The sequence below is a fragment of the Oncorhynchus kisutch genome, unplaced genomic scaffold, assembly GCF_002021735.2.
Source record: "Oncorhynchus kisutch isolate 150728-3 unplaced genomic scaffold, Okis_V2 scaffold3846, whole genome shotgun sequence".
In the NCBI taxonomy this organism is placed as follows: Eukaryota; Metazoa; Chordata; class Actinopteri; order Salmoniformes; family Salmonidae; genus Oncorhynchus; species Oncorhynchus kisutch.
In genome coordinates, this window is record NW_022265791.1 from 74,947 (window position 1) to 97,732 (window position 22,786).

At 41.5% G+C, this 22,786-nt stretch overlaps 1 protein-coding gene across 2 annotated transcripts in view; it reads right to left on the reverse strand.

The window, feature by feature from the left end:
• Nucleotides 1-21,916, reverse strand: part of LOC109880352 (CD9 antigen-like) — a 41,712-nt gene extending 19,796 nt beyond the window's left edge. Inside the window, exon 1 of one of the 2 annotated variants that reach the window (XM_031821091.1) lies at nucleotides 21,356-21,916. In XM_031821091.1, the coding sequence (XP_031676951.1) occupies nucleotides 21,356-21,424 (69 nt within the window). In that variant the 5' untranslated portion in view covers nucleotides 21,425-21,916. Of the gene's footprint in view, nucleotides 1-8,504; nucleotides 9,108-21,355 lie in introns of those variants that run through there. The other variant, XM_031821092.1, reaches the window with a different exon arrangement.
• Nucleotides 21,917-22,786: the final 870 nt, after the last annotated feature.

Sequence of the window (22,786 nt, forward strand, 5' to 3'; positions counted from 1 at the left end):
GGTGGTCACTGCTTAACTGTACAGTAAAGACTGAACCGATGTTAGGAAATACCTCCTGTTATGTATGTAGCTTGTTTCCACATTCAGCGATCTCCCCATTCTTACAGTATTCAGTAGAGGTCAGCATTAATGACACTCTATGTGCACTAGAAGGGCTCTTATCCCATGAGAACACATGGGGTCAACCCTCACTAGGTAGAACACTGAGGGATAAATGCATTAATGACACTCTATGTGCACTAGAAGGGCTCTTATCCAATGAGAACACAGGGGGTCAACCCTCATTAGGTAGAACACTGAGGGATAAATGCATTAATGACACTCTATGTGCACTAGAAGGGCTCTTATCCAATGAGAACACAGGGGGTCAACCCTCATTAGGTAGAACACTGAGGGATAAATGCATTAATGACACTCTATGTGCACTAGAAGGGCTCTTATCCAATGAGAACACAGGGGGTCAACCCTCACTAGGTAGAACACTGAGGGATAAATACAAAATAACAAAATATTTACGAGTGGGATTTTATTGTTCACATTGGTGCAGTAGAATCATCTTAGAACCTAGATCCCGGGTACCAGAACCTGTTCTGATCCAACCCCGGCGAACCCCATTCAGGACCTGTTCTGATCCAACCCCGGCGGACCCCATTCAGAACCTGTTCTGATCCAACCCCGGCGAACCCCATTCAGGACCTGTTCTGATCCAACCCCGGCGGACCCCATTCAGAACCTGTTCTGATCCAACCCCGGCGAACCCCATTCAGGACCTGTTCTGATCCAACCCCGGCGGACCCCATTCAGAACCTGTTCTGATCCAACCCCGGCGAACCCCATTCAGGACCTGTTCTGATCCAACCCCGGCGGACCCCATTCAGAACCTGTTCTGATCCAACCCCGGCGAACCCCATTCAGGACCTGTCATTGTCACAACCCAAGCAATATTTCCATTGAGGGTGGGACACACCATTATTGATGCAGAAACTGACAATCGTTCTCCTCATCAATTTGGCTCGGCAACATTTACTGATTGGATCTGTGGTGATCAAGCCCGTCTCTACCTACCAACACATTGGACAGGGTGCTGTATTTTAGGCAAACTAAACATATCCCTTGGGGTAATGCATAAAACCAATTCCTCTATTCCAAGCAGGTTACACAGTGCATTCCGTTTTGTCACCAAAGCCCCATACACTAACCACCACTGCGACCTGTATGCTCTCGTTGGTTGGCCCTCGCTTCATACTCGTCACCAAACCCACTGGCTACAGATTATCTACAAGTCTCTGCTAGGTAAAGCCCCGCCTTATCTCAGCTCACTGGTCACCATAGCAGCACCCACCCGTAGTACGCATTCCAGCAGGTATATCTCACTGGTCACCCCCAAAGCCAATTCCTCCTTTGGTCGCCTTTCCTTCAGTTCTCTGCTGCCAATGACTGGAACGAACTGCAAAAATCACTGAAGCTGGAGACTCATATCTCCCTCACTAGCTTTAAGCACCAGCTGTCAGAGTAGCTCACAGATCACTGCACCTGTACATAGCCCATCTGTAAACAGCCCATATATCTTCCTCATCCCCATACTTTATTTATTTATTTATCTTGCTCCTTTGCACCCCAGTATCTCTACTTGCACATTCATCTTCTGCACATCTACCATTCCAATGTTTAATTGCTATACTGTAATTACTTCGCCACCATGGCCTATTTATTGCCTTACCTCGCTTATCCTACCTCATTTGCACATGCTATATATACTTGTTCTAATGTATTATTGACTGTATGTTTGTTAACTCCATGTGTAACTCTGTGTTGTTGTATGTGTCGAATTGCTATCCTACCTCATTTGCACTCACTGTAACTAGACTTGTTCTACTGTATTATTGATTGTATGTCTGTTTATTCCATGTGTAACTCTGTGTTGTTGTATGTGTCCAATTGCTTTGCTTTATCTTGGCCAGGTCACAGTTGCAAATTAGGACTTGTTCTCAACTAGCCTACCTGGTTAAATAAAGGTGTTCTCAACTAGCCTACCTGGTTAAATAAAGGTGTTCTCAACTAGCCTACCTGGTTAAATAAAGGTGTTCTCAACTAGCCTACCTGGTTAAATAAAGGTGTTCTCAACTAGCCTACCTGGTTAAATAAAGGTGTTCTCAACTAGCCTACCTGGTTAAATAAAGGTGTTCTCAACTAGCCTACCTGGTTAAATAAAGGTGTTCTCAACTAGCCTACCTGGTTAAATAAAGGTGTTCTCAACTAGCCTACCTGGTTAAATAAAGGTGTTCTCAACTAGCCTACCTGGTTAAATAAAGGTGTTCTCAACTAGCCTACCTGGTTAAATAAAGGTGTTCTCAACTAGCCTACCTGGTTAAATAAAGGTGTTCTCAACTAGCCTACCTGGTTAAATAAAGGTGTTCTCAACTAGCCTACGTGGTTAAATAAAGGTGTTCTCAACTAGCCTACCTGGTTAAATAAAGGTGTTCTCAACTAGCCTACCTGGTTAAATAAAGGTGTTCTCAACTAGCCTACCTGGTTAAATAAAGGTGTTCTCAACTAGCCTACCTGGTTAAATAAAGGTGTTCTCAACTAGCCTACCTGGTTAAATAAAGGTGTTCTCAACTAGCCTACCTGGTTAAATAAAGGTGTTCTCAACTAGCCTACCTGGTTAAATAAAGGTGTTCTCAACTAGCCTACCTGGTTAAATAAAGGTGTTCTCAACTAGCCTACCTGGTTAAATAAAGGTGTTCTCAACTAGCCTACCTGGTTAAATAAAGGTGTTCTCAACTAGCCTACCTGGTTAAATAAAGGTGTTCTCAACTAGCCGACCTGGTTAAATAAAGGTGTTCTCAACTAGCCTACCTGGTTAAATAAAGGTGAAATAAAAAAATTAAAAAAAATAACTTCAAGAAGCTCATCAAACGCTCGGCTCAGGCCAAGCTACGAGTCGGCTGGATCGGGCAGATATACCAGTATAACTTTGATGCAAAAGCGAGAGGGGTAGCAATCCTGATAAGGAAAAACATTCCTTTTGTTTACTCAACCTCCATTTCAGATCCTAATGGTCGGTATGTTATTGTGGCTTGTATACTGAATTCGAAACCAATAACCTTGGTCAATTTATACTGTATATAACAAGGCAGACAGAATTTCAAAGAAGCATTTATGCAAGTACAAGATAGAGGGGGGGCTTTGGCCTTCCTCACTTCAAACTGTATTATTGGGCTGCTAATCCGAACATTGTCTTTCTGGAGGGAAAGTTTACCTGGGATCCGTCAGAATTTTATGCCTTCGTGAGCAAGCCTCCTGTCAACGTTCCTCACTCCCTGCACTTGTTAATAGTCCAGAATATGTGGAAAAAGACACTTATGACTCTAATCCAGTCATTTGTCATACTCTTATGATCTGGAAACAGATGAGGTATTTTCTTAACATACCCACTGTTTACATTGACAGCCCAATTTGTCTGAATCATGCTTTCCACCCTGCATTGGATGGTGTGGTGTTTTCACAGTAGAGGGAGAAGGGGCTCACAACAATTGGTAATCTATACATAGATGGCCAGTTAGCTTCATTTCAACAATTACAGGGAAAGTTCAACGTGCCAACAACACATTATTTCAGATACCTCCAAATCAGGAATTTCTTAAGGACACAAATCCCACAGTATGGCATTAAGCCAAATTAGATAGCTTGATCCTTATCCAACCCCATTCAAAAGGGTCGGTCTCTAGACTGTATGATGTGCTATAGGCCCTCATAGAGGTATCCACAGACACTATTAAAAAGGTCTGTCTCTAGACTATATGATGTACTACATGCCCCCATAGAGGTATCCACAGACACTATTAAAAGGGTCGGTCTCTAGACTGCATGATGTGCTACAGGCCCACATAGAGGTATCCACAGACACTATTAAAAGGGCTTGGGAACAAGAACTTGGTTCAGAAATCTCAGATGAGGACTGGGTAGAAGCTCTGAGATGAGGACTGGGTAGAAGCTCTCAGATGAGGACTGGGTAGAAGCTCAGAGATGAGGACTGGGTAGAAGCTCTGAGATGAGGACTGGGTAGAAGCTCTCAGATGAGGACTGGGTAGAAGCTTTCAGATAAGGACTGGGTAGAAGCTCTCAGATGAGGACTGGGTAGAAGCTCTGAGATGAGGACTGGGTAGAAGCTCTCAGATGAGGACTGGGTAGAAGCTCTCAGATGAGGACTGGGTAGAAGCTCTCAGATGAGGACTGGGTAGAAGCTCTCAGATGAGGTGTGGGTAGAAGCTCTGAGATGAGGACTGGGTAGAAGCTCTCAGATGAGGACTGGGTAGAAGCTCTGAGATGAGGACTGGGTAGAAGCTCTCAGATGAGGACTGGGTAGAAGCTCTCAGATGAGGACTGGGTAGAAGCTCTCAGATGAGGACTGGGTAGAAGCTCTCAGATGAGGACTGGGTAGAAGCTCTGAGATGAGGACTGGGTAGAAGCTCTCAGATGAGGACTGGGTAGAAGCTCTCAGATGAGGACCGGGTAGAAGAACTCAGATGAGGTGTGGGTAGAAGCTCTCAGATGAGGACTGGGTAAAAGCTCTAAGATGAGGACTGGGTAGAAGCTCTCAGATGAGAACTGGGTAGAAGCTCTGAGATGAGGACTGGGTAGAAGCTCTCAGATGAGCTCTCAGATGAGGACTGGGTAGAAGCTCTCAGATGAGGACTGGGTAGAAGCTCTCAGATGAGGACTGGGTAGAAGCTCTCAGGAATATAAACCACAGTTCAGTGAATGCCAGACTCAACCATGTACAGTTTAAGGTGATACACAGGTTACGTTACTCAAAAGTAAAACTGCATGAAATATTCCTGGACACCTCACCACTGTGTGAGAGGTGCAAGCTGGAGGAGGGGACGTTGACCCACTTATTCTGGACATGTCCTAAGTTACAGGCTTATTGGGCTCTCATTTTTGATGACTTATCTAAAGCCTTCGATAGAGTTCTAGCCCCAGACCCATTGATCGCTCTGTTTGGTACAGTTGATGGGAATAACCAGGAAGGGAAGGCTGTCTCTCTTTGTACTCTATTAGCCAAGAGGCTCATATTGCAATTTTGGAAATTGGAGCCTGTACCTACCTTTGAAATGTGGTTACGGGATTTAGGGGCTGTAATACATATGAAAAGATACAATACCTCCAATAGAAGTCCAATGTTTTACAAAATATGTCAGCCGATACTGGATAAATGGTCCCGCTTCATAACTGGGTTGACGATCTGCTGCTACTCTGTGCTGTACTCATCTCAATATTTATTTTGGTTTATTTTGCTGTCTTCTTATACATGTACCACCTAATAGGATTTAGTTTTATTTTGGTTTAACCACACTGCTTGTAATGACTATATGCTGTCTTCTTATACATGTACCACCTAATAGGATGTAGTTTTATTTTGGTTTAACCACACTGCTTGTAATGACTATATGCTGTCTTCTTATACATGTACCACCTAATAGGATTTAGTTTTATTTTGGTTTAACTACACTGCTTGTAATGACTATATGCTGTCTTCTTATACATGTACCACCTAATAGGATTTAGTTTTATTTTGGTTTAACCACACTGCTTGTAATGACTATATGCTGTCTTCTTATACATGTACCACCTAATAGGATTTAGTTTTATTTTGGTTTAACCACACTGCTTGTAATGACTATATGCTGTCTTCTTATACATGTACCACCTAATAGGATTTAGTTTTATTTTGGTTTAACTACACTGCTTGTAATGACTATATGCTGTCTTCTTATACATGTACCACCTAATAGGATTTAGTTTTATTTTGGTTTAACCACACTGCTTGTAATGACTATATGCTGTCTTCTTATACATGTACCACCTAATAGGATTTAGTTTTATTTTGGTTTAACCACACTGCTTGTAATGACTATATGCTGTCTTCTTATACATGTACCACCTAATAGGATTTAGTTTTATTTTGGTTTAACTACACTGCCTGTAATGACTATATGCTGTCTTCTTATACATGTACCACCTAATAGGATTTAGTTTTATTTTGGTTTAACCACACTGCTTGTAATGACTATATGCTGTCTTCTTATACATGTACCACCTAATAGGATTTAGTTTTATTTTGGTTTAACTACACTGCTTGTAATGACTATATGCTGTCTTCTTATACATGTACCACCTAATAGGATTTAGTTTTATTTTGGTTCAACCACACTGCTTGTAATGACTATATGCTGTCTTCTTATACATGTACCACCTAATAGGATGTAGTTTTATTTTGGTTTAACCACACTGCTTGTAATGACTATATGCTGTCTTCTTATACATGTACCACCTAATAGGATTTAGTTTTATTTTGGTTTAACTACACTGCTTGTAATGACTATATGCTGTCTTCTTATACATGTACCACCTAATAGGATTTAGTTTTATTTTGGTTTAACTACACTGCTTGTAATGACTATATGCTGTCTTCTTATACATGTACCACCTAATAGGATTTAGTTTTATTTTGGTTTAACTACACTGCCTGTAATGACTATATGCTGTCTTCTTATACATGTACCACCTAATAGGATTTAGTTTTATTTTGGTTTAACTACACTGCTTGTAATGACTATATGCTGTCTTCTTATACATGTACCACCTAATAGGATTTAGTTTTATTTTGGTTTAACCACACTGCTTGTAATGACTATATGCTGTCTTCTTATACATGTACCACCTAATAGGATGTAGTTTTATTTTGGTTTAACCACACTGCTTGTAATGGCTATATGCTGCCTTCTTATACATGTGCCACCTAATAGGATGTAGTTTTATTTTGGTTTAACCACACTGCTTGTAATGACTATATGCTGTCTTCTTATACATGTACCACCTAATAGGATTTAGTTTTATTTTGGTTTAACCACACTGCCTGTAATGACTATATGCTGTCTTCTTATACATGTACCACCTAATAGGATTTAGTTTTATTTTGGTTTAACCACACTGCTTGTAATGACTATATGCTGTCTTCTTATACATGTACCACCTAATAGGATTTAGTTTTATTTTGGTTTAACCACACTGCTTGTAATGACTATATGCTGTCTTCTTATACATGTACCACCTAATAGGATTTAGTTTTATTTTGGTTTAACTACACTGCTTGTAATGACTATATGCTGTCTTCTTATACATGTACCACCTAATAGGATTTAGTTTTATTTTGGTTTAACCACACTGCTTGTAATGACTATATGCTGTCTTCTTATACATGTACCACCTAATAGGATGTAGTTTTATTTTGGTTTAACCACACTGCTTGTAATGACTATATGCTGTCTTCTTATACATGTACCACCTAATAGGATTTAGTTTTATTTTGGTTTAACTACACTGCTTGTAATGACTATATGCTGTCTTCTTATACATGTACCACCTAATAGGATTTCGTTTTATTTTGGTTTAACCACACTGCTTGTAATGACTATATGCTGTCTTCTTATACATGTACCACCTAATAGGATTTAGTTTTATTTTGGTTTAACTACACTGCCTGTAATGACTATATGCTGTCTTCTTATACATGTACCACCTAATAGGATTTAGTTTTATTTTGGTTTAACCACACTGCTTGTAATGACTATATGCTGTCTTCTTATACATGTACCACCTAATAGGATTTAGTTTTATTTTGGTTTAACCACACTGCTTGTAATGACTATATGTTGTCTTCTTATACATGTACCACCTAATAGGATTTAGTTTTATTTTGGTTTAACTACACTGCTTGTAATGACTACATGCTGTCTTCTTATACATGTACCACCTAATAGGATTTAGTTTTATTTTGGTTTAACTACACTGCTTGTAATGACTATATGCTGTCTTCTTATACATGTACCACCTAATAGGATTTAGTTTTATTTTGGTTTAACTACACTGCTTGTAATGACTAAATGCTGTCTTCTTATACATGTACCACCTAATAGGATGTAGTTTTATTTTGTGTATGTGTGAGTTCAGTTCTGTCCTCTAAATTGGCCATCCCATTCAACAGTACAATGAATGTCAATGTTTGTATCACTGTCTTTATAAAAGAATATAATAACATAAGACCTGGATGATATATCACACACAGTCAAACAGAGTGTATCTCAGGGATACCTTACCAACCAAGGGAAACAACCAGACACTCGTCCAGTCTGATTTAGCTTCTCAGTGTTAATCATTCTCTTTTCTCACTATGGCCAACAAACATCTGACCACCAAAATGCTGATAACATTGTAAAAGAGAAGAGAGAATGTGACAAAAGAGAGAGGGTCATTTTTATTTTTTTTAGGCAAGGAAGTTGTGACGAAATTCTGATTTACAATGACAGCCTACCAAGGAACAGTGGGTTAACTGCCTTGTTCAGGTGCAGAACAACAGATGGGGATTCGAGCCAGCAACCTTTCAGTTACTTTCAGTAGAGAGAATATGAGACAGAAGTTCGATATCTCAGAGCACTTACCCAGAAGAGGAAGTTGAACATGAACATCAGGTATTTGATGCATTTGATTCCTCCTACGACTCCCATGGTAAAATACAGCACAGGTTTGGTGGTGGAGAGAAATATCCCAGAGAAGTCTAGTCAGAGTTAAACCTACGGTTCCCAGAGAAGTCTAGTCAGAGTTAAACCGACTGTTCCCAGACAAGTCTAGTCAGAGTTAAACCTACGGTTCCCAGAGAAGTCTAGTCAGAGTTAAACCGACTGTTCCCAGACAAGTCTAGTCAGAGTTAAACCTGCGGCTCCCAGAGAAGTCTAGTCAGAGTTAAACCGACTGTTCCCAGAGAAGTCTAGTCAGAGTTAAACCTACGGTTCCCAGAGAAGTCTAGTCAGAGTTAAACCGACTGTTCCCAGAGAAGTCTAGTCAGAGTTAAACCTGCGGTTCCCAGAGAAGTCTAGTCAGAGTTAAACCTGCGGTTCCCAGAGAAGTCTAGTCAGAGTTAAACCTGCGTAAAGAAACCTGTGAAAGAACACGAAGGAGAGAGGTCTGTGGAGAATTCCTGAGCCACACCCTCCAACCTCACTTGTTCTTTGTTAGTCAGTCAGTCAAGCAGGAAGGGAGGGGCGCGACTAAACTTACAACAAGCTCTACGCAGACGCAAGATTCTGAGTGTTGCAATATTGTTTTTCCTCGTACCTGCATTCAACATACCTTTTTTACTACCTGAAAATGGAGACATATCATTCCTTCCTCAGCCGTGGGGGCAGGATTTTGCTTGGTTCCTTGATCTGATCTATAGACTATACACAGTGCCTTCGGAAAGTATTCAGACCCCTTGACCTTTTCCACATTTTGTTACGTTACAGCCTTATTGTCACGGATCCTTCCAGAACTTTCATTACACACACCTGTCCCCTATTCCCACTGATTAGTACTTGTATAAGTGTGCCCTTTGGTTTCCACTGGGCTGTTGATTATTGTTACTATGTCCGTTGGTGCGTGTGAGTACCTGTGTTTTGCCTTCGTGCCCTTTGGTTTCCACTGGGCTGTTGATTATTGTTACTATGTCCGTTGGTGCGTGTGAGTACCTGTGTTTTGCCTTCGTGCCCTTTGGTTTCCACTGGGCTGTTGATTATTGTTACTATGTCCGTTGGTGCGTGTGAGTACCTGTGTTTTGCCTTCGTGCCCTTTGGTTTCCACTGGGCTGTTGATTATTGTTACTATGTCCGTTGGTGCGTGTGAGTACCTGTGTTTTGCCTTCGTGCCCTTTGGTTTCCACTGGGCTGTTGATTATTGTTACTATGTCCGTTGGTGCGTGTGAGTACCTGTGTTTTGCCTTCGTGCCCTTTGGTTTCCACTGGGCTGTTGATTATTGTTACTATGTCCGTTGGTGCGTGTGAGTACCTGTGTTTTGCCTTCGTGCCCTTTGGTTTCCACTGGGCTGTTGATTATTGTTACTATGTCCGTTGGTGCGTGTGAGTACCTGTGTTTTGCCTTCGTGCCCTTGTGGACTGCGCAGATGATTATGGGTGTCGTCCCGTGTGTTAGTCATTGTGCGCTTGTGTTATTTATTCGAGGTGCTCCTCACTCTTTTGTTTTGGGTTTCTACCCTGTGTTTTGTTACGTGTTTGTTTGGTCTTCGACTTAATCCATTTTAGAATAAGGCTGTAACGTACCAAAATGTGGAAAAAGTTAAGGAGTCTGAGTCTGGCTCTAACCAACTGTGCAATTTTTAAGTTAACAAAAAGGTATTAGGTGAACAATAGATAAGTATAGAAATAAAAAGGTATTAGGTGAACAATAGATAAGTATAGAAATAAAAAGGTATTAGGTGAACAATAGATAAGTATAGAAATAAAAAGGTATTAGGTGAACAATAGATAAGTAAAGAAATAAAAAGGTATTAGGTGAACAATAGATAAGTAAAGAAATAAAAAGGTATTAGGTGAACAATAGATAAGTATAGAAATAAAAAGGTATTAGGTGAACAATAGATAAGTATAGAAATAAAAAGGTATTAGGTGAACAATAGATAAGTAAAGAAATAAAAAGGTATTAGGTGAACAATAGATAAGTAAAGAAATAAAAAGGTATTAGGTGAACAATAGATAAGTATAGAAATAAAAAGGTATTAGGTGAACAATAGATAAGTAAAGAAATAAAAAGGTATTAGGTGAACAATAGATAAGTAAAGAAATAAAAAGGTATTAGGTGAACAATAGATAAGTATAGAAATAAAAAGGTATTAGGTGAACAATAGATAAGTATAGAAATAAAAAGGTAGGCCTTGTTTCTATTGTACCAGACCATCACATAGAGATGAAGGCCTTGTTTCTATTGGACCAGGCCATTTCTATAGGATCAGATCATCAGACTGTGTAGAGTGTCTCCATCTAGTGGTGGAAATATAACACTGCAGGTCAGATGTACCAGTTATGGTGATTGAGGCGGAGGAGGAGCTTGTTGACTCCAATAGTTCTCTGTTCTGCCAGCCACATGATAATAGAGGTAGCTAAGCCTCCTGGAGATAACTACTGGATGTGCAGGTTTTTGTTCCAGCCCTGCTCTAGAAAACCTGATTTTAAGTTCATTTGGATTTTTTCATTTCACATCCATTAAGACTAAAATAATCCTCAACTTGTTTTTATATCTTTCAATGTGTTTTTTAAATGTTATTTTCTTAAGCATTGAATGACTGTATTTCATTGTTTTACACAGTTTTTTGTCCTGTCTCACACCCAGACTTTTGACATTCTGCTACGTATTGCTGTAAGGATCGTCGTCGGGAGAAAGAGAGGAGGACCAAGATGCAGCGTGGTAAGTGTTCATATTAAAACGGGTTTAATGAACACTGAAACAAAACACGACAAACGAACAGTCCTGAACGGTGCAACAAAACACAGAACAGAAAATAAATACCCACAACCAAACAGTGAAACCCAGGCTGCCTAAGTATGATTCTCAATCAGAGACAACGAACGACACCTGCCTCTGATTGAGAACCATACCAGGCCCAACAACATAGAAATATAACAACCTAGAAAAACAAACATAGACTGCCCACCCCAACTCACGCCCTGAAACGATATACATATTGGATGTGTATAAGCCATTTGTAACTTTTCTTTTACACAAAATACAGTCGTCTCTAAGTATTGTGTCATTACCACCACAACAAGCAAATTACATGATAATAACCTTTTCAGAAGAGACAGTGGAGAACATGGTTACCATGGATATGAATAGAGACAGAGGAGAACATGATTACCATGGATATGAATAGAGACAGTGGAGAACATGGTTACCATGGATATGAATAGAGACAGAGGAGAACATGATTACCATGGATATGAATAGAGACAGTGGAGAACATGGTTACCATGGATATGAATAGAGACAGTGGAGAACATGGTTACCATGGATATGAATAGAGACAGTGGAGAACATGGTTACCATGGATATGAATAGAGACAGTGGAGAACATGGTTACCATGGATATGAATAGAGACAGTGGAGAACATGGTTACCAGGGATATGAATAGAGACAGTGGAGAACATGGTTACCATGGATATGAATAGAGACAGTGGAGAACATGGTTACCATGGATATGAATAGAGACAGTGGAGAACATGGTTACCATGGATATGAATAGTGACAGTGGAGAACATGGACGTCATGGAGGGAAATTCAAATGTTGATGGTTACCATGGAGCTGCTGCTGTGTGTCCCACTGACTGTCAGACAAATGGTGCTCACATCGTCGGACAGACACCAATATGCCAGTCCTTTTGAACAATCAGCGTGTTTGTGAAATATTCAGTGTGAAATATTCAGTGCTTGTGTTGTCATAGTGATTAGCAGGGCTAGTTTAAACATTGGAAACAGACACTGTGGTGTTGTCATAGTGATTAGCAGGGCTAGTTTAAACATTGGAAACAGACACTGTGGTGTTGTCATAGTGATTAGCAGGGCTAGTTCAACCATCTGGAAACAGACACTGTGGGGTTGTCATTATGATTAGCAGGGCTAGTTCAACCATCTGGAAACAGACACTGTGGTGTTGTCATTATGATTAGCAGGGCTAGTTTAAACATTGGAAACAGACACTGTGGTGTTGTCATAATGATTAGCTGGGCTAGTTCAACCATCTGGAAACAGACACTGTGGTGTTGTCATTATGATTAGCAGGGCTAGTTTAAACATTGGAAACAGACACTGTGGTGTTGTCATAATGATTAGCAGGGCTAGTTCAACCATCTGGAAACAGACACTGTGGTGTTGTCATTATGATTAGCAGGGCTAGTTTAAACATTGGAAACAGACACGGTGGTGTTGTCATAGTGATTAGCAGGGCTAGTTTAAACATTGGAAACAGACACTGTGGTGTTGTCATAGTGATTAGCAGGGCTAGTTTAACCATCTGGAAACAGACACTGTGGTGTTGTCATAGTGATTAGCAGGGCTAGTTCAACCATCTGGAAACAGACACTGTGGTGTTGTCATTATGATTAGCAGGGCTAGTTTAAACATTGGAAACAGACACTGTGGTGTTGTCATAGTGATTAGCAGGGCTAGTTCAACCATCTGGAAACAGACACTGTGGTGTTGTCATTATGATTAGCAGGGCTAGTTTAAACATTGGAAACAGACACTGTGGTGTTGTCATAGTGATTAGCAGGGCTAGTTCAACCATCTGGAAACAGACACTGTGGTGTTGTCATTATGATTAGCAGGGCTAGTTTAAACATTGGAAACAGACACTGTGGTGTTGTCATAATGATTAGCAGGGCTAGTTCAACCATCTGGAAACAGACACTGTGGTGTTGTCATAGTGATTAGCAGGGCTAGTTTAAACATTGGAAACAGACACTGTGGTGTTGTCATAGTGATTAGCAGGGCTAAACATCACTATTTTCCTCTTGTGATGGTAAACACATATAAGATGTCTGCAAATATATTTGTCTGGTTATTTTACTGTTTTGAATCAGTCACTCAGTAAATGTGTGCTGCTTTGTACATGAGCTCGGTAGATGAGCTTAATGTCTTGGGGGACACTCACCATTGAAGACCTCTCCATAACAACAGGTTAGCAGGAAGGTCACCATTGAAGACCTCTCCATAACAACAGGTTAGCAGGAAGGTCTCCATTGAAGACCTCTCCATAACAACAGGTTAGCAGGAAGGTCTCCATTGAAGACCTCTCCATAACAACAGGTTAGCAGGAAGGTCTCCATTGAAGACCTCTCCATAACAACAGGTTAGCAGGAAGGTCTCCATTGAAGACCTCTCCATAACAACAGGTTAGCAGGAAGGTCTCCATTGAAGACCTCTCCATAACAACAGGTTAGCAGGAAGGTCTCCATTGAAGACCTCTCCATAACAACAGGTTAGCAGGAAGGTCTCCATTGAAGACCTCTCCATAACAACAGGTTAGGTAAACATGACATAGAAGATAACAATGATTAGATACGGAAACATCCTGGCTGGGTGTTGTTTTCTGTTTGTTCCCCCCTTGGTGGTGACAAGTTTACCAGGGTAGCATCAATGATGACACACACACACACACACACACACACACACACACACACACACACACACACACACACACACACACACACACACACACACTGTTGACCTCTAGGGGTGTGTGTGTAACTGAAGCTCTGTTCTCCCTCAGGACTCTGGAGAATCAACAACAATGTCTTTGTCTCCCCACCACCAGCCTCTCTCTCTCTCTCCTTTTTCTCCAATCTCTCTGTTTCTATTTGCCCCTCTTTATCTCTGTTCTCCACCCACAGGAGGAACAGAAGAACAGGAGACGTGAGAAAGTCAGAGGAAGAAATCAATACACTTTCACTTCTTTGTCATAAAGCAGAGTTTCCCAAACTAGGGCTGTTCTTTTCTACCCAGAAGGTCACACAACATGATAGCCTGATGACCTTCCTATTTTCTACCCAGAAGGTCACACAACATGATAGTCGGCTGACCTTCTTCAATACACAGAAGATCAGACAACATGACAGCCTGAGTCTTCTGAACTTCCCAATACCTTTCTGATGCATATCAGTCACTTCAAACCTCCTTCAGATTGAAATACTCTCAAAAGGACTGGCAGACTGATCTGTGGTATATAGACTGTCAAAAGGACTGGCAGACTGATCTGTGGTATATAGACTGTCAAAAGGACTGGCAGACTGATTTGTAGTAAATAGACTGTCAAAAGGACTGGCAGACTGATTTGTAGTAAATAGACTGTCAAAAGGACTGGCAGACTGATTTGTAGTAAATAGACTGTCAAAAGGACTGGCAGACTGATTTGTAGTAAATAGACTGTCAAAAGGACTGGCAGACTGATTTGTAGTAAATAGACTGTCAAAAGGACTGGCAGACTGATTTGTAGTATATAGACTGTCAAAAGGACTGGCAGTCTGATTTGTAGTAAATAGACTGTCAAAAGGACTGGCAGACTGATTTGTAGTAAATAGACTGTCAAGAGATCTGGCAGACTGATTTGTAGTATATAGACTGTCAAAAGGACTGGCAGACTGATTTGTAAATCAAATCTTTGTTCCATTAAAATAACATCAAATTGATCAGAAATACAGTGTAGACATTGTTAATGTTGTGAATGACTATTGTAGCTGGAAACGGCAGATTTTTTATGGAATATCTACATTGGCCCATTATCAGCAACCATCACTCCTGTGTTCCAATGGCACGTTCTGTTAGCTAATCCAAGTTTATCATTTTAAAAGGCTAATTGATCCTGAGAAAACCCTTTTGCAGTTATGTTAGCACAGCTGAAAACTGTTGTTCTGATTAAAGAAGCAACAAAACTGGCCTTCTTTAGACTAGTTACTATGTTACTATGGTACCGTCCTCTCTACTCATGTATAGTCATGTTACTATGGTCCTCTATACTCATGTATAGTCATGTTACTATGGTAACGTCCTCTGTACTCATGTATAGTCATGTTACTATGGTCCTCTCTACTCATGTATAGCCATGTTACTATGGTCCTCTCTACTCATGTATAGTCATGTTACTATGGTCCTCTATACTCATGTATAGTCATGTTACTATGGTAACGTCCTCTCTACTCATGTATGGTCATGTTACTATGGTAACATCCTCTATACTCATGTATAGTCATGTTACTATGGTAACGTCCTCTCTACTCATGTATGGTCATGTTAGTATTATTCCTTCTTAATGCCACATTGAAGGGTTTAGCCTGATTAAATCAACAATCATTGCACTCAGTGGAACACCAACAGCATCCATTCCAGCCCATTTTATAAACAGGACGCGAGGCTAATCTGATTGACCGATGAAGACAGTGAGGTCAGAGCCAGGAGCCCACGACCACAGCGTGCAGAGTTGAGGCTATAGATACTTTAGCATCAATCCAAGAAAAAGATTAAGAAGAGTTCCCAGGAGCCGACGACCACAGCGTGCAGAGTTGAGGCTATAGTTACTTTAGCATCAATCCAAGATAAAGACTGCAATAGCATCGAATAGTCCCCGCGATATGCAACTGTTCAGGGAAGTCAGGAACCAAAACACGCAGTCAGTCAGGAAAGCAAAGACCAGCTTTTTCAAGCAGAAATTTGCATCCTGAAGCTCCAACTCCAAAAAGTTCTGGGACACTGTAAAGTCCATGGAGAACAAGAGCACCTCCTCCCAGCTGCCCACTGCACTGAGGCTAGGTAACACGGTCACCACCGATAAATCCGTGATAATCAAAAACTTCAACAAGCATTTCTCAACGGCTGGCCATGCCTTCCTCCTAGCTACTCCAACTTCGGCCAACAGCTCCGCCCCCCCCCCCCCGCAGCTACTCGACCAAGCCTCCCTAGCTTCTCCTTTACCCAAATCCAGATAGCAGATGTTCTGAAAGAGCTGCAAAACCTGGACCCATACAAATCAGCTGGGCTTGACAATCTGGACCCTCTATTTCTGAAACTGTCCGCCGCCATTGTCGCAACCCCTATTACCAGTCTGTTCAACCTCTCCTTCGTATCATCTGAGATCCCCAAGGATTGGAAAGCTGCCGCGGTCATCCCCCTCTTCAAAGGGGGAGACACCCTGGACCCAAACTGTTACAGACTTATATCCATCCTGCCCTGCCTATCTGAGCTCTCAGATAACTGACCATCACGAATCCCATCGTACCTTCTCCGCTGTGCAATCCGGTTTCCGAGCCGGTCACGGGTGCACCTCAGCCACACTCAAGGTACTAAACGATATCATAACCGCCATCGATAAAAGACAGTACTGTGCAGCCGTCTTCATCGACCTGGCCAAGGCTTTCAACTCTGTCAATCACCATATTCTTAATCGGCAGACTCAGTAGCCTCGGTTTTTCTAATGACTGCCTTGCCTGGTTCACCAACTACTTTGCAGACAGAGTTCAGTGTGTCAAATCGAAGGGCATGTTGTCCAGTCCTCTAGCAGTCTCTATGGGGGTGCCACAGGGTTCAATTCTCGGGCCGACTCTTTTCTCTCTATATATCAATGATGTTGCTCTTGCTGCGGGCTATTCCTTGATCCACCTCTACGCAGACGACACCATTCTGTATCCTTCTGGCTCCTCTTTGGACACTGTGCTAACTAACCTCCAAATGAGCTTCAATGCCATACAACACTCCTTCCGTGGCCTCCAACTGCTCTTAAACCCTAGTAAAAACCAAATGCATGCTTTTCAACCATTTTCTGCCCGCACCCTCCCGCCCGACTAGCATCACCACCCTGGACGGTTCTGACCTAGAATATGTGGACAACTATAAATACCTAGGTTTCTTGCTAGACTGTAAACTCTCCTTCCAGACTCATCTTGAACAGCTACAATCCAAAACCAAATCTAGAATTTACTTTCTATTTCGCAACAAAGCCTCCTTCACTCATGCCGCCAAACTTACCCTAGTAAAACTGACTATCCTACCAATCCTCGACTTTGGCGATGTCATCTACAAAATAGCTTCCAATACTCTACTCAGCAAACTGGATGCAGTCTATCACAGTGCCATCCGTTTTGTTACCAGAGCACCTTATACCACCCACCACTGTGACCTGTATGCTCTAGTCGGCTGGCCCTCGCTACATATTAGTCACCAGACCCACAGGCTCCAGGTCATCTATAAGTCTATGCTAGGTAAAGCTCCGCCTTATCTCAGTTCACTGGTCACGATAACAACACCCACCCGTAGCACACGTTCCAGCAGGTATATCTCACTGGTCATCCCCAAAGCCAACACGTCATTTGGCCGCCTTTCCTTCCAGTTCTCTGCTGCCAGTTACTGGAACGAATTGCAAAAACCAGTTGGAGACTTTAATTTCCCTCGCCAACTTTAAACATCAGCTATCTGAGCAGCTACCCGATCGCTGCAACTATTCATAGTCCATCTGTAATTAGCCCACCCAATATACCTACCTCATCCCCATACTGTTTTTATTTACTTTTCTGCTCTTTTGCACACCAGTATCTCTACTTGCACATCATCATCTGCTAAATTGTAATTATTCGCCTATTTATTGCCTACCTCCTCATGCCTTTTACACACACAGTATATAGACTTTATTTTTTTATACTGTGTCATTGGCTTGTTTATTGTTTACTCCATGTGTAACTCTGTTGTTGTTTTTGTCGCACTGCTTTGCTTTATCTTGGCCAGGTTGCAGTTGTAAATGAGAACTTGTTCTCAACTGGCCTACCTGGTTAAATAAAGGTTAAATGTATATATATTTTTTAAATTGGTAACAATTGGGCAAGAGAAATGTTAACTAAAATGAGGTGAGTGATATTTGGTAACAATTAGGCTGGAGAAGTGTTAACTAAAATGAGGTGAGTGATATTTGGTAACAATTAGGCAGGAGAAGTGTTAACTAAAATGAGGTGAGTGCTAATGATCATATTTATTCTAGTTTGCTGAAATATTCGCTGATCAGAACATTTTGTTAGCATGTTAAACAAGCCTACCTCTGACCTAAAGTCCGTGACTTGTCTGATAATCAATCAATGTGATTTTGTTTGACTGAAAATCTGTCTGTATATTTGGTTACTTGATCTCTGGCTGGACAGGTGGAAGAGGTAGCTCATCTATCACTGATCAGAAACATCTAGCATGGTATAATGTAGCCTAAATCCCTGATCAGAAACATTAGCATGCTATAATGTAACCTAAATCACTGATCAGAAACATTAGCATGCTATAATGTAACCTAAATCACTGATCAGAAACATCTAGCGTGCTATAATGTAACCTAAATCACTGATCAGAAACATTAGCATGCTATAATGTAACCTAAATCACTGATCAGAAACATCTAGCATGCTATAATGTAACCTAAATCACTGATCAGAAACATTAGCATGCTATAATGTAACCTAAATCACTGATCAGAAACATCTAGCGTGCTATAATGTAACCTAAATCACTGATCAGAAACATTAGCATGCTATAATGTAACCTAAATCACTGATCAGAAACATCTAGCATGCTATAATGTAACCTAAATCACTGATCAGAAACATTAGCATGCTATAATGTAGCCTAAATCACTGATCAGAAACATCTAGCATGCTATAATGTAACCTAAATCAAGTGTATTATTTATTGGTTGACTCACGCAGTAGCTTTATTTAGCCTTATATAGAGGCTATTTTCCTTTCGTCCCAGTCCCACTGAAACCCACAATTCTGACTCCTGTCTCACTTGAAAATTCCATAACATTTCCTCTGCTTCTCTGTGCTGTCTGATACTGCTGCCCTTATGAGAGAGTCAATACCACTATAACGTTTCCTCTGTGCTGTCTGATACTGCTGCCCTTATGAGAGAGTCAATACCACTATAATGTTTCCTCTCCTTCTCTGTGCTGTCTGATACTGCTGCCCATATGAGAGAGTCAATACCACTATAACGTTTCCTTTGTGCTGTCTGATACTGCTGCCCATATGAGAGAGTCAATACCACTATAACGTTTCCTTTGTGCTGTCTGATACTGCTGCCCATATGAGAGAGTCAATACCACTATAACGTTTCCTCTGTGCTGTCTGATACTGCTGCCCTTATGAGAGTCAATACCACTATAACGTTTCCTCTGTCTGATACTGCTGCCCTTATGAGAGAGTCAATACCACTATAACGTTTCCTCTGTGCTGTCTGATACTGCTGCCCATATGAGAGAGTCAATACCACTATAACGTTTCCTTTGTGCTGTCTGATACTGCTGCACATATGAGAGAGTCAATACCACTATAACGTTTCCTTTGTGCTGTCTGATACTGCTGCCCTTATGAGAGAGTCAATACCACTATAATGTTTCCTCTCCTTCTCTGTGCTGTCTGATACTGCTGCCCGTATGAGAGAGTCAATACCACTATACCGTTTCCTCTGTCTGATACTGCTGCCCTTATGAGAGAGTCAATACCACTATAACGTTTCCTCTGTCTGATACTGCTGCCCTTATGAGAGAGTCAATACCACTATAACGTTTCCTCTGTCTGATACTGCTGCCCTTATGAGAGAGTCAATACCACTATAACGTTTCCTCTGTGCTGTCTGATACTGCTGCCCATATGAGAGAGTCAATACCACTATAACGTTTCCTCTGTGCTGTCTGATACTGCTGCCCTTATGAGAGAGTCAATACCACTATAACGTTTCCTCTGTCTGATACTGCTGCCCGTATGAGAGAGTCAATACCACTATAACGTTTCCTCTCCTTCTCTGTGCTGTCTGATACTGCTGCCCGTATGAGAGAGTCAATACCACTATAACGTTTCCTCTGTCTGATACTGCTGCCCTTATGAGAGAGTCAATACCACTATAACGTTTCCTCTGTCTGATACTGCTGCCCGTATGAGAGAGTCAATACCACTATAACGTTTCCTCTCCTTCTCTGTGCTACTGTAATACATTGAAACAGAGTTGGTCCCTGTTAAGATACCTTGATATGTAAACTATTCCCTCTCTTCATCTCCCCGTTATTCATGAGCTCATCTGCTGTCTGATACTGCTGCCCGTATGAGAGAGTCAATACCACTATAACGTTTCCTCTCCTTCTCTGTGCTACTGTAATACATTGAAACAGAGTTGGTCCCTGTTAAGATACCTTGATATGTAAACTATTCCCTCTCTTCATCTCCCCGTTATTCATGAGCTCATCTGCTGTCTGTATAATGATCAACTCGATTTGTCAAATAGGAGATATTCTGTAATTCGTTGGTGGTTATCTAGCAACTTCGGTCATGTGACTTTTGATTGACTATCAGTTACAAAGTTTGTATGATTGGACAACACAATAGCCTAGTCTGGGTGCGCTCTGTGTCGAGAGAGCATAGGCCTACTGCTGAAAGGCACTGAATTCATTGAGGAACATGATAACGGTTTTAAAATTGTATTTTTTTCCGGTATCAAGCAAACACCATCTGCAGCGTATCTTGCTGCCGACTTGAGCGGACTCCAAGCAGGGGCAGTTCGTTTCACGTCTCAGGCCCTCGGCCTGTGCAGCGAGAGGGCGGATTTAACCGTTTGAGAGAGTAGTGAATGTGCTTCTATAAAAGCAAATCCTGGAGGCATAGCCGGGGGATGCAGGCGAACATAACGAACAAACCAGTGTTGAAGATTCCTCTCGTTGGTGAAGAGGCAGGCGCTGATAGAATATAAGCCTTCTGGCCTTTGATCAACGCTGGGACCAACATTTACATGTTGAGACATAATTGATTTTCTTTATTGTGTAGAAAATATATATTTTTGTTATTGACTTTTCAAATTAGAATAAATGTCCGAGGTCCGGACCGAAGTGTCCTCATTTGTAGTCAGCCCAACCGCAGTATTCAGTCATAAGGAGTTGCATTGAGTGAGACTCACCCAGGAGACGAAGTTGAAGACGAACAACAGATATTTGACGCAAGTCTCTCCTCCCGTCAGTAGCGCCATGGTCCGTCTGTCTGTCAGATGAAGAGATGTAGACGTCTATAATACTGTTAGAAAAGCTGTATAATAATGTTGTTGATTCCGGTCAGTTGGGCGAATGGAAGTTGATGAAGTCCTCAGCCCCCTTTGTCTCTGCTGTCTGTGTGCTGTGTGTGGTGGTGCCTATATAGAGGCGCACAGCACTCCCACCTCAGACACAAATTGTCTGCCACTTTTTTCTTTCTCTCTCTCTCTCCTTCTCTTTCTCTTTTTCTCTCCTTCTCTTTCTCTCTCTTTCATTCTTTTTTTCTTTAGGTTTTTTTATTGTCAATATACAGAATATGAACAACTAGTCAGATTTGAGTGCTATAGATTTAGTCAGGTTGTTACTCAACACGGTATATGTGTGTGTGAGGCTGAGGTGATTCACTCTGACAAGGCATACTGTTAATTACAGGTCAGATCAGCCTCTCTGCAAATTACAGGTCAGATCAGCCTCTCTCTGGCTCTTTGCTTAGTCTGAGTCCTGACACACACACACACCCATACACACATGCACGGATAGAGGGTCAGAGAAGCAGGGACAGAGGGACAGTGTCCAGAACAATGGTTCCTGTTGTGTCCAGAGAGTCTGTCTTCCCACTGCACCGTGATACACATACCACACATAGCCCGTCCTTTGTGTGTGTATTACTGTGATCATGGACCAGGTTTAGCCTGCACCATTGATGATGATGATTGGGATGGCTGCCTCATATCTGTGAGCAGTGCAGGATGAATGTTGGTGTGTGTTTGTGTAGTGGTGTGTGTATGTGTAGTGGTGTGTGTGTGTGTGTGTAGTGGTGTTTGTGTGTGTAGGGGTGTGTGTGCAGCAGTGTGTGTGTGTAGTGGTGTGTGTATGTGTATGTGTAGTGGTGTATGTGTAGTGGTGTGTGTATGTGTAGTGGTGTGTATGTGTAGTGGTGTGTGTGTAGTGGTGTGTGTATGTGTGTGTGTGTGTGTGTGTGCAGCAGTGTGTGTAGTGGTGTGTGTATGTGTATGTTTAGTGGTGTATGTGTAGTGGTGTGTGTATGTGTAGTGGTGTGTGTGTGTGTATTACTGTAATCATGGACCAGGTTTAGCCTGCACCATTGATGATGATGATTGGGATGGCTGCCTCATATCTGTGAGCAGTGCAGGATGAATGTTGGTGTGTGTGTAGGGGTGTGTGTTTGTGTAGTGGTATGTGTAGTGGTGTGTGTGTGTGTGTGTGTGTGTAGTGGTGTTTGTGTGTGTAGGGGTGTGTGTGCAGCAGTGTGTGTGTGTAGTGGTGTGTGTATGTGTATGTGTAGTGGTGTGTGTGTGTATGTGTAGTGGTGTATGTGTAGTGGTGTGTGTATGTGTAGT